Source organism: Protopterus annectens, chromosome 3.part1 (genome assembly GCF_019279795.1).
Source record: "Protopterus annectens isolate FY-2018-M chromosome 3.part1, PAN1.0, whole genome shotgun sequence".
Lineage (NCBI taxonomy): Eukaryota > Metazoa > Chordata > Ceratodontiformes > Protopteridae > Protopterus > Protopterus annectens.
The window spans coordinates 1,562,673,325-1,562,685,846 of NC_056732.1; the positions used below are offsets into that span (position 1 = coordinate 1,562,673,325).

Sequence of the window (12,522 nt, forward strand, 5' to 3'; positions counted from 1 at the left end):
CCAGTATTTCTAAAAGAAGACCAGGGAGCAAAGTGAACAAGTCAGAAAGGTCAGAAACGAGCAGGGCAATGCTCAAACAGGAAGTAATGCCATAGGAGAGAGGGGGTGAGACTGATTGAAGATAAAGTGGAAGGTTTGGCATAAATATTCTATGAGCTGCTAGTTATTTTCTTTCTCTAGTTGCGGGATTGAGTCTGCCATTGCATGTTTGCCTTCATATAGTGCTTCTGAGTCAGCCTTGATTAGAAGCATCTGTGCCTAGTGTGTTTAAATGGTTAAAAATGTAATACAATTAAAAAAAATACAACATAATGCAATAATTCAGAAGAATGCAGCAGAGATACAGTCATCTCTCTCACACAGGCCTTATCGAACACGTGAGTAGTGAATAGGTGCAATAGGTCAGATCACTGAGCCTTATATCACCACCAAGTAAAACTACAAGGTAAATACTTAGCAAAACACCATTAAATGCTACAGGGCAGAAGTCTCCAGAATGAACTTAATTTTGAACTTTTGAGTTTGCTGAATCACATCTGCCAATGTAGTCTTATCACATTTTATGACAGAATGATATTAGAATTAGAATGAAAAAGCTCAGTAGATGTAGTATACCTCACGTCACTACTTCTGCTGAAGGGTAGTTAAATTACCACAAGGTATGGGGTAAGGGTAAAGGCAGTCAAGTAGATTAATTAATGACTAAATTAAAGAGAAGGAAGGTGGTGAAAAGTTTGTGTCCCCCAGCAAGTAAAGTATATATATATATATATATATATATATATATATATATATATACACTCACACACACACACACACACACACACACACACACACACACACACACACACACACATTTATATTTTATATATATATATATATATATATATATATATATATATGTATACATATACATACATACATACATACAGTGGATATAAAACGTTTACATACCCCTGTTAAAATCAAAATCCCAGATTTTTTTGATATAAAAATGAGACCACAATAAATCATTTCAAAACTTTTCTTCTCAGCTAGAGCGTCTTCTGTGTGGAGGCATACGTGAATGGGGCGTGCCTTCGTTGAAGGTTGTGTGTCAGGGCTGGTAACCCGGTACGTAAAAATCCACTACCAATCATTAGCGGACCGGAGTTCCGCTGTGGCGACCCCTAACCGGGAAAAGCCGAAAGACACAAACAAAACTGTGACCTATAATCTGTACCATTCAATTAAAAACAAACAAATCTGTCAGGGGGAAAAATGTATAATAAGCTGGTTGCGTAAGTGTGCACACCCTTAAACTAATACTTTGTTGAAGCACCTTTTGATTTAATTAGGATCATAGGATCATAGATTAGTACTAGGCTAACTGCCCTTGCGAGCCATTTTAAGCCTAGCCAATTATCCCTTGAGAGACTCAAACCCTGCACCTTGTGTTTGTAAGGCAAACACCTTAACCATTAGGCCACCCTCCCAACTTCTTGGGTACACACCTGCCATCAATTAAAGAGACTCTGATTAACCCCAAATAAAGTTCGGCTGTCCTAGTTGGAATTTCCTGACATTTACTCATTTGCCTGCTACAGCAAATGACATGATTCACAGACAGCTTACAAAGCATCAAAGGGATCTCATTGTTGAAAGGTATCAGTCAGGAGAAGGGTACAAAAAATTTCCACAGCATTGGATATGCCATGTAACACACTGAAGACAGTCATCAAAAAGTGGAGAAAATATGGGACAACAGTGATGTTGCAAAGAACTGGACGTCCCTCCAAAATTGACAAAAACTGGTCAGGGAGGCTGCCAAGAGACCTACAGCAACACTGAAGGAGCTGCAGGAATTTCTGGCAAGTACTGGTGCTGTACTACATGTGACATCAGTCTCCCATATTCCCCATATGTCTGGGCTATGGGGTAAGGTTGCAAGACGGAAGCCATTTCTTACACAGAAAAACATCCAGGCCAGGCTAAAATTTGCAAAACAATACATCAAGTCTTCCAAAAGTATGTGGGAAAATGTGTTATGGTCTAATCAGTCCAAGGTTGAACTTTTTGGCCACAATTCCAAAGGGTACGTTTCGCACAAAAACAACACTTCACATCACCAAAAGAACACCATCTCCGTGTTGAAGCATAGCAGTGGCAGTATCATGCTTTGCGGTTGCTTTTCTTCAGATGGAACTGGGGCTTTAGTCAAGGTGGAGGGAATTACAAACAGTTCCAAATACCAATCACATTTGGCACAAAACCTTCAGGTGTCTGCTAGAAAACTGAAGATGAAGTGGAATTTCACATTTCAAAACAACAATGACCCCGAACTTACATCCATATCAACAAAAGAATGGTTTCACCAGAAGAAAATTAAAGTTTTGGAATGGCCCAGCCAGAGCCCAGACCTAAATCCAATAGAAAATCCGTGGGGTGACCTGAAGAGGGCTGGCACAAGGGATGCCCTCACAATCTGACAGATTTGGAGCACTTTTGCAAGGAAGAGTGGGCAAATATTGCCAAGTCAAAATGTGCCATGCTGATAGACTCCTACCCAGGTAGACTGAATGCTGTAATTAAATCAAATGTTGCTTCAACAAAGTATTAGTTTAAGGGTGTGCACACATTTTTTATATTTCCCCCTAACAGATTTGCTTGTTTTTCAGTTGACAAAAAACCACCAGGAGAGCAGGAACAAGATGCACACAGGTTTATTCTGGTACCTCGGCTTCTGTTTAATTCTGCTTATAATGTATGATTATCCAATTAATTAATTAAGTGGATTTAAGAAAATTTGTATAAAATGATGCATGTGTGTTGGAAAGGGTTATTCCTTTGAAGGCTGTGGAAGCCGAGGTACCAGAATAAACCTGTGTGCATCTTGTTCCTGCTCTCCTGGTGGTTTTTTGTGAATTATTTGGAACTTTTCGAGTTGTGCTGATTCTGTTGGGGAGAGCAGGTTTTCTTTTATGTTATTTAAAGTATCAATGGCAAATTCAGCTCGTGGTGATGAAGGCTTCCGTTTTGCTGATTTGTGTAAGGAAAGAGAGGACAAACTGGCAGCGTCCGATCCCTGGGCAGTTTCAGCATGCACTGATCGTGATAAGAGGTTTGATGAACTTAAAAAGCTAAGGTTCAAAGAAACCTCTTTATTTTACGACACTCGCCTGCTAGAGAAATATGTTAGTTTGTCGATTACACCCAGGGGACTTCGGGTAGACAAACTACCTGCATCTAAATTTAATGATGATGAGACTGATTTTCTTGAGGAATGGAAGGCTGCCTCATTACAGTGTTCTTTAAGTTGGCTTAAGATACTCATTAAGCGTAACCGAAAGAATCTGGGAATAGTCCAACTTAAAATTGCAGAGGTGGAGGAGAGTTTGGTAACTGAAATCTCTAGTGAAGTTTTCCGTGTTACAATGAAAGCCATTAATGGAGAAATTAGTAAGTTTGAAAATGAAATAATTTCTAGAAAGAAGTACAAGCTCAATAGGGACATTAATGACTTCAGTAAGAACACTATCTATTTGTGGCAGCGGAAACGCAAAAATGGTACATCCGGAACCGGAAGAACTGAAGGAGTTCCTAGACTCAATAGAGATTCCTCCGTCTCATCTTCCGATACAGGTATTAGCAGGAAGAGTGTTTCGTTTGAAAGAGTGGATAATGCTGAAGACATCAGTGGCCAGTCGGAGACGGAAGAACAAGTGAATTGGAATTTTCGCCAGGGGAGTAAGCGAAAATCCAGAAGCAAGGGTCGCAACAGGCGACGTTGAACAGGAGCAAGTTTCAGCTGTTTCTAGAGTGACTTTGAGGTTGGGACAGTTTGTTTTCTCTAATGTTTCAAATATTAATGTACAGAGGCACATTGTGAATTTAAGTGACTTTGAAGTCACTTCTGATATGGAGCAGGTACTATTAAAAGGTAGCAAGTTTGCGCCCACTAAGATACCTGCTCTCTCAGATTTGTTAATTGATATTAAGCATTTCTGTAGAAAATTGTATTTGAAAACTTTTTTTGAAAGTAAGAAACGACAAACTGATAATACTTTAAGTTCTCTAAAAGACTTAGAAATTAATATTGCTAATGAAACCTGCATTTCTTCGGATGTTTTGTCAAGTTCTTTCGATTCTCTGTTGAATCTTTCCATATATGATTATGAAACTTCTGTCTTAGATGAGGGGGCCATGGAAAATTCTGAATGTGATTTATGTAATGTTGAGACCGGGCGTTTTGTGACAGGTTATGGTAAACTTCAAGTTCCCAGCTTGCCAGGTCACAGTTCCTTCTTGCCACCTAAAAATCCTGCTATTTTGAAAGCCTTTGAGAATGTGTTACTTGGTAAAGTAGAAGCTGAGTATGGAAATTTTATGAGAAAATATTTTTCTTATAATCTTATCAAAAATGAATGGAAAGCTTTAAAAGATATGCAAGCTGTCTGTGACACATATGCTTTTTGTCAAGCAGATAAGGGAGGGAATTGGGTAATTATGGACAGGGCACACTACTTGAAAATGGTGTTTGATTTATTATCAAATGAAGTGGTTTATTCTGAGTTACCTAATAATCCTGTCATAGAATACAATAGAGCCCTATTAGAGTTACTGGAGAGGGGCGAGAGACTGGGTTTCCTTACTAGTAAAGATGTTTCAAAACTTCACATTCTTAATCCTAAGGATCCCAGTTTTTACGCCCTACCGAAGATACATAAAAATCTTGCAGATCCTCCTGGCCGCCCTATAGTTTCTTGTTGCGGTTGCTTTCTTGAACACATTGGTATATTATTGGATAGCATTCTTAAGAAAGAATTGGTTCATGTTTCTTCACATATTAGGAATACTAATGACCTTTGCATTAAGGTTAAGAACATGCAATGGGATAGTAAATTTTATTGGGCCACGGTGGATGTAAAGGCACTTTATACCAGCATTAAGACAAGATGGGGGTTGGAGGCCATATGTAGTATATTGGGGGAGGGCCCACGCACCTCGTTTATTATTTCTTTGTTAGAGTTTGCTCTAACACATAATTATTTTTGTTGTGAAGATAAGATATTTCTGCAAAAAGAAGGCACCGCTATGGGTGCAAATTTTGCTCCTAGCTATGCGATATTGTTTATGTCCTTTTTTGAGACTACCTTTCTGTATAGGTTGGAATTCTTTCAGAATAATGTTGTACTCTATTATAGATATATTGATGATTTGATTTTTGTATGTACTGGCAGCACTGTTGAATTTGAAGGCTTTATCGCCAGTTTACATGGGAATAAATTTGGTCTTGAATTCACTTATAGTCTGAATAAAAGTACCATTCAGTTTTTAGATATTATGTTATATGTGGGTTCTAAAAATAGAGTACAATATAGACCACACAGGAAGGCTACGGCAACCAACAACTTCTTGCATGCCACTAGTGAGCATCCAAGGCATTTGATCGAAGCACTACCTTACGGTGAGTTTAAAAGGATTTTGGAGCATACCTCTGAGACTAAGCTGTTAAACTTTGAATTTGAGAAAGTTACAAATAGGCTCCTAGAAAGAGGTTACTCTGAGCTCTCCATAAAGAATAGTAGTGACAGATTGTTAAACTTTGATTCATTTGTTAGGAAGACAGGTAAATTCTATGATTCTAGAGAGAATCATTCTGGTTTGAATAACAAAGAGAACAGAATCTTTCTAGTGGATAAGTATTCTTCCTTTTCTTCTACCCTTAAGGAAATAGTAGATTTTCTTTGGCCTATTGTATGTCATAATGACGAAATTGGTCATTTATTTCCAAATAGAGTATGTTTTTCATATGGTAGATATGCAAATTTAAAAGAAAAGCTAAAATTCAAATCAAATATGAGATTAAATATGTCAAATGTTTTTCCATCAATTAAAGGTATGTTCAAATGTGGAAAATGTAGAGTTTGCTCTAAGGTTATTAATTTGACAGGAAGTTGTATTAATGGCATAAAATATCAAGCTCAGGACATGTTCAATTGCAGATCTTGTGGGGTGGTTTATATAGTGGGCTGTGGATGTACTCCACCTAAGTACTACATAGGACAAACTAAACGCCAGCTAAAGTTGAGAATTATGGAACACATGGGTGATGTTAGAAATGGCAGAATTGAAAATCCAGTTTCTGAACATTTTAATGCATCACATAATGGAAACTTGGATTCTTTCTTTTTCTGTGCTTTGGCTAGACCTGATAGTTACAATGCTGGGAATTTTCTATGTAAGCTGCTAAAATTGGAAAATATGTTTATTCTGAATTTTGGTACTTTGAAACCTAAAGGTTTAAATTTAGAAAACAATTTGACCATTATGCAGTATTAGAAAAGCTAATTTTTGTATTGTATATTTTATTGCTTTTTGCATTTTTTTACAATACTTAAATATATCTTGAAATATTTTTCACTGTTTGTGTCTTAGAAATTTTCTCCTTGGCCCCTTTAATTCTGTTTAATTCTGCTTATAATATATGATTATCCAATTAATTAATTAAGTGGATTTAAGAAAATTTGTATAAAATGATGCATGTGTGTTGGAAAGGGTTATTCCTTTGAAGGCTGTGGAAGCCGAGGTACCAGAATAAACCTGTGTGCATCTTGTTCCTGCTCTCCTGGTGGTTTTTTGTGAATTATTTGGAACTTTTCGAGTTGTGCTGTTTTTCAGTTGAATTGTACAGGTCATAGGTCACATTAAAGGTGGGAAAAGTTTTGAAATTATTTATTGTGGTCCCATTTTTTTATATCACAAAAACCTGGCATTTTAATGGGGGTGTGTAAACTTTTATATCCACTATATATATACACACATATATATATATATATATATATATATATATATATATATATATATATATATATATATACATACATACATACATATACATATTATTAAGTATTGATGGCCACAAAAGTCCTGCAGGGGTTCAGTCCTTTACTCATAGGTTAATAGGTGTGTACTAGGCGAATGGCCCTGGGGGCCTTTACAAGCCTAGCCATAGGATTACCCTGGCATCAGAATTAGTTGTCATTTGGCCAATTACCATAATCAACCAGCTGTGGTCTGCAGTAAAAACTGAGGAGAGGGAATTATGTTAGGTGCGGATAAGAGTCTATTGAGGAACCTCAATATATTTGCTGACTAGACAGAAAATTGATTACTGTGGTTTCACTGCTGCAGAATTCAAGGTTTTACAGCTAAGGATCTTGTCCAGAATTGAATGCCATTTCTGAGATGACAATCTAGACACAATGAGCAATACAAAGTTAAGAAGTTCCTTGTTGCAAATGTGAACAAATAATAAGGAAGGTAAAAGGATGCAGCCAGAGAAAAACTGATTCCAAAAGTCATGAGGTATCTCACTCTGCAGGTCACTGTACAGACTGCAACTGGAATACTACGCATGCTTCAACTACACTTTCAGGTAAAAGGAGATAAAATTAGTGGGCTGAGTGCAAAGGAAAGTCACAAGGATGGCAAAGAGATTGAAGGAAAAGGATTACAAAGACAGGCTTGTGGAAATGGAAATCTTTACCTTGAGGGAGATGACTGGAGGACAGGAATGTGAAGTTGCTACATAAAATATTAAGGGATCAATGTGAAAGATTTTACATGAAAAGGAAAAGACAGGAGGAACAGGTGACACAGCTGCTAGACTGGGAACACCAGATTCAGTATGGACATATCCATGGTTAGGGAGGAAGATAAATGGAACATGCTACCAGAAATATTAAGAGGCCTGTATATTCACAGAAGCTTTGAGAATGACATGGGGAGGAGGTTGAGGTCAGCACAAAACTGCAGACTACATCAAAAAAGGAAACTTTAGATGGACAAATTTATATATTTTTTTCTGCCATCATGCTTGCATATTGTAAACTGAAATATTTCATAAGGAAATTACTTGAGTTGTAACTAATTAATTCTATAACAAAACATGCTGAGTTGATTTTAGTTTTTAGGAAGAATATTTGTCATAAAAGCAACAGACAGATGAACAATAAAGGAAATAAACTAGACAAGATAAAGAGACCAAAAAACAGACAGCAGCAAGGTTTAGTTAGAATTAGCTAAGAATGCAACTTTGTCAAATCTCCATAATGTTGAAGTGTTGATTTCTTTGAATAAGTTACTGAAAATAACACACTAGTTAATTCTTTATTGGTTGTGTTATTACTTACCTACAGGACACCCAAGAATTTCACTCCGTAAGTAGATGCCCCTGTGGTATTCAAGTGGAAGAATTTGTAAGAAGCGAGCAAGAATTATCTTTCTCAAACCCCTTCTCACAGGAGTAGTGCTGTCTGCGTTAGCTTGAAATACCTGGAAATAAGAAACCATAAAAACTTAATGCTTAAACACTGAAGAAAGTTGCTGCAACGTGCTGTGGTATACATTTATATGAAAATAATTCACAGGGATGAAAGTGAACTATTTGATCAACAACGTCAGCACTGGAATGGAAAATGATACACAGAAATGTTAGCAGTGTATAATAAACTGGATTTTTAACAACCATTGTAGTGTAATTTACATATACTCGGTGGTGCTGGCATCTGAGGATTCTACAACACACAATCTTAAGTTATAATACTGTCCTTTTGTACAGGCAATAACTGTGAAAATACACATAAACGAGTTGCAACCTGTAAAGATATGGCTGTAGTGGTAATCTAAGAATTAAATGCTTGTCCTGAGACAGAAATGTTAACCCTTACAGTACAGGATGCTTGAGAGTAGCTCGGATAAGCATGTACATCTGATTTTACATATCATACTTTCATAGGTAGTTACTAGGCTTGCAGTCTAGGAAACCATTAAGGAGCCATGACAAATTCCAAGTTGTCTCCAAGCACTGCCTGGTTAAGTGACTTGCTCAAGGTCACACAGTAGGCAAATAAGGGCTGAAGGAATCAAATCATGCACTAAAGGAACTACAATTTGCAGCTATACCCCTCTGCCAGACTGTAATTCTGCATTCATGAGGAATAGCGATTGTGCAGCAGCCGCACTCATGTCAGCACCTTTTGCTAAAAGTTTCTAAGAAAAACTAATTTACTTTATGGCTTTTCCACTATTATCCTTTATTTTCTATTTAATGTAGGGAGAATCAGTTGAACAAATATGCCTATCTGCAGTGAATGGAAGTGATAGCATCTTTGCAAGTCAATTACGAACTTAAAAGGGTTATTAAAAATTAATTTTTCTATTCTATTTGTTTTTTCATGATGCATCTGTTGATAGTCAAGTATCCCAATATCATTTGTTCTTATGATCCTGGGTATATCCCTTTGAGGGTGACAGCAGGATGGGCAAGGCCATCATACAGGCAGCCACAGTAGTGACTTGTGTCCTGGCAATGAGGACATATTTATTTAGAACTATCCCCTCCCTGATGTTGTGAATGCTCCTGTGCACTCATGGGGAGAGCTATCACTGAAGCAGACTGTTGGGCAAATGCCCACATCTGGCATCACCTTTTCCAGTGCATTGGACAGTCCTTATGATTCCCTCCCTCCCAGGATGGGGACACCCATCCTCTTTTGCCACCTCCGTAAAGTGTTTGAGTCAGTCTTTTGTCAAATGAGTTGTAATCAGGGTTTTATCTACCTACTCTGCTGAACTTCGCTAAAAATTAACCCAATTCTGTAAGTTAAGTGACCTCAACTGAAAATTAAGTGCAAACCTGGGAATATAATACAGCTTCACAAAAGTCAAGTGCTAAATGAAAAAGAGCTTGAATGATAACCTATTTTGTAAAATAGTTTTGTCACCAGTACAATGACATTTAAAGCAACTTTGAATTTACTTGCTGGCTTCCATTAAGTGTTGCTTAAAATTTCCAAAGAACATTTCTTTATTTAGAGGTCTACATGTGTAGTCTAATGCTTCAGATATACTACAAAATAATTCAACATAGATATGGTGAAACCTAATGGAACTGAACTGTCACAATGAAAAAGCACAGGTAGAAATCAGGTAAAATTGAACAATGCTCTCTAATAACAATAAAATTATGTTTACATACAAAGAAAAAAACTGTATTTGCGCCATAGCTGAAAGCAGTGATAAAATTAGTCCTGGTCAGGCTGATAAAAATATGATTAATCTGAGTTACTATAGGATGTGAAGATAACTCAAAGTTTCAGCAACACATCTAGAAGCACTTTAGTCCAAAATAGGAGGCTGAAAACAGTATGGAAATGGAGGTTCAGCAAGTCATAGTTATTTCAAATGTTGATGGGGTTACAGCTGATTTGAGAACTGATATAAAGTACTCCTAATCCATCTTCAGTTTCAGGATTATTACAACAGGCAGACCTTCAAAATGATTTTCCTCTAGTCTTAATCTCATTGCTTGAAAAGCATTTACATTAAGACAAAGATGTTACTTTCAACCTGCTCAGGATAGTTTATTACATGAATTTAATTCAGCCTATGGCGCAGAATATTTAAAAACAATAAAAAGGAATACAACGCCCAAGAAGTAAACCGTGCCCAATAAAAAATATATAATGGCAAAGATAAATATTAGACACTGGACCACGGCAACAAGCATAAAATCACCAACTTTTAATTCTTATAGGCAAATGCTTTCACACATCCAAACTGTGCTTCATCAGACCAATAAGTTCCATTAAAACAAAAGCATATACATATAACATAAAATATTCAAAACAACCAATAAAAACATATCAATCTGGTGCTTCACTATTCAATTATCATTTAAAGAGACGTTTGCCCTTCAAAACCGGTTTCATAGAAATCTTCCCATTTAAGCCAGGAAATTTATCTGCTTGCATAACCAAAATCCAAGAGAATTCACGACTCTCGTGAACTCTCTTGGAATTTGGTAAGCGCTTTCACACATCCAAACTGTGCTTCATCAGACCAATAAGTTCCATTAAAACAAAAGCATATACATATAACATAAAATATTCAAAACAACCAATAAAAACATAGCATCAATCTGGTGCTTCACTATTCAATTATCATTTAAAGAGACGTCTGCCCTTAAAAACCGGTTTCATAGAAATCTTCCCATTTAAGCCAGGAAATTTATCAGCTTGCATAACCAAAATCCAAGAGAGTGAACTCTCTTGGATTTTGGTTATGCAAGCAGATAAATTTCCTGGCTTAAATGGGAAGATTTCTATGAAACCGGTTTTGAAGGGCAGACGTCTCTTTAAATGATAATTGAATAGTGAAGCACCAGATTGATGCTATGTTTTTATTGGTTGTTTTGAATATTTTATGTTATATGTATATGCTTTTGTTTTAATGGAACTTATTGGTCTGATGAAGCACAGTTTGGATGTGTGAAAGCGCTTACCTATAAGAATTAAAAGTTGGTGATTTTATGCTTGTTGCCATGGTCCAGTGCCCAATATTTATCTTTGCCAATATTTAAAAACAGTTGTGAAAAGACTGAATCTCTGGAAAAAAGAAGCTATGTACTTACCATAATGTTCCATCTGTGTTGTCCATTTTTATTCTTCCTCAGCTTATGGGTTCGTATCCGATCCCTCAGATCTGATTCGGCTTTTGCAAAAGCTCGTGGCAACCAGAAAACTCTGAAACTATTCCCTTATCCACAATGCATCAACCCCAAGTGCCTCAGATCTTGTTTGCTAATATCAGCAGAAAGACATATTGAATTACAGACTGAGGAGACTATATCTGGAGCTATGTTCCAAGGAAGTAGCATACTCAGAAGAACACTCACTCTTCCAGGAGACTACAGGGTAGGGGGTTGGTGGGAGGGGAGTTGAGGACAGAATGAAAATGGACAAGAGAGATGGAACATTATGGTGAGTACATAACTTCTTTATCTAATGTTGTCAATTTTCATTCTGTCCTCATATTACGGTACAGAGTCCCCAGCTACCTAAATCCTTGGTTGGACTCAAGGAAGGGCAATCCTGAGTACCACTGAACCAAATGATGCTCTACCCCTGGAGACCATATCCAATTTATGAATAACAAATATGTGGAGAGTAGCCCAAGCTGCTGCAGCACAAATGTTGTCCATGGAACCTCTAGACTGGAAGACTGATGAAGTAGCCATTGCTCTAGTGGAATGAGCTTGTAATGGTTTTGATAAGGTAATACAAAATTTGTTGTATATATAAGAAATACAGTCCATAAGCCATTTCGATATAGTAATTTTGGCAACAAGTTTTCCTAGTTTCATGTCAGGAAAAAAGACAAATAACTGGTCATTTTTCCTGATATCTTCTGTTCTGTGCAGGTAAAAATGTAATTGCTTATGGACATCCAATAAATGCAACGTGTGTTCACCTTTATTAGAAAATTTGGGGAAGAATACCAGCAAATCAATAGATTTATTAATATTAGCCTCTGAAACCACTTTAGGGAGAAAGGAAATGTTATTTCTTAAAGTGACTCTGTCTTTGTGAAAGATCAGATAAGGCGATTCAGAAGACACGGTCTGGATCTCTGAAATTCTTCTTGCGGAAATAATGGCTACAAGAAAATTATTTTCCAAGAGAAATAATTGAGGTCATA

General features: G+C 36.8%; 1 protein-coding gene across 1 annotated transcript in view; it reads right to left on the reverse strand.

The window, feature by feature from the left end:
- Positions 1 to 12,522, reverse strand: part of LOC122797804 (SCO-spondin-like) — a 4,708,783-nt gene that overhangs the window by 2,586,496 nt on the left and 2,109,765 nt on the right. The window contains exon 51 of the mRNA XM_044066325.1: positions 8,175 to 8,316. Coding sequence (XP_043922260.1) covers positions 8,175 to 8,316 — 142 coding nt within the window. The remainder of the gene's footprint in view (positions 1 to 8,174; positions 8,317 to 12,522) is intronic.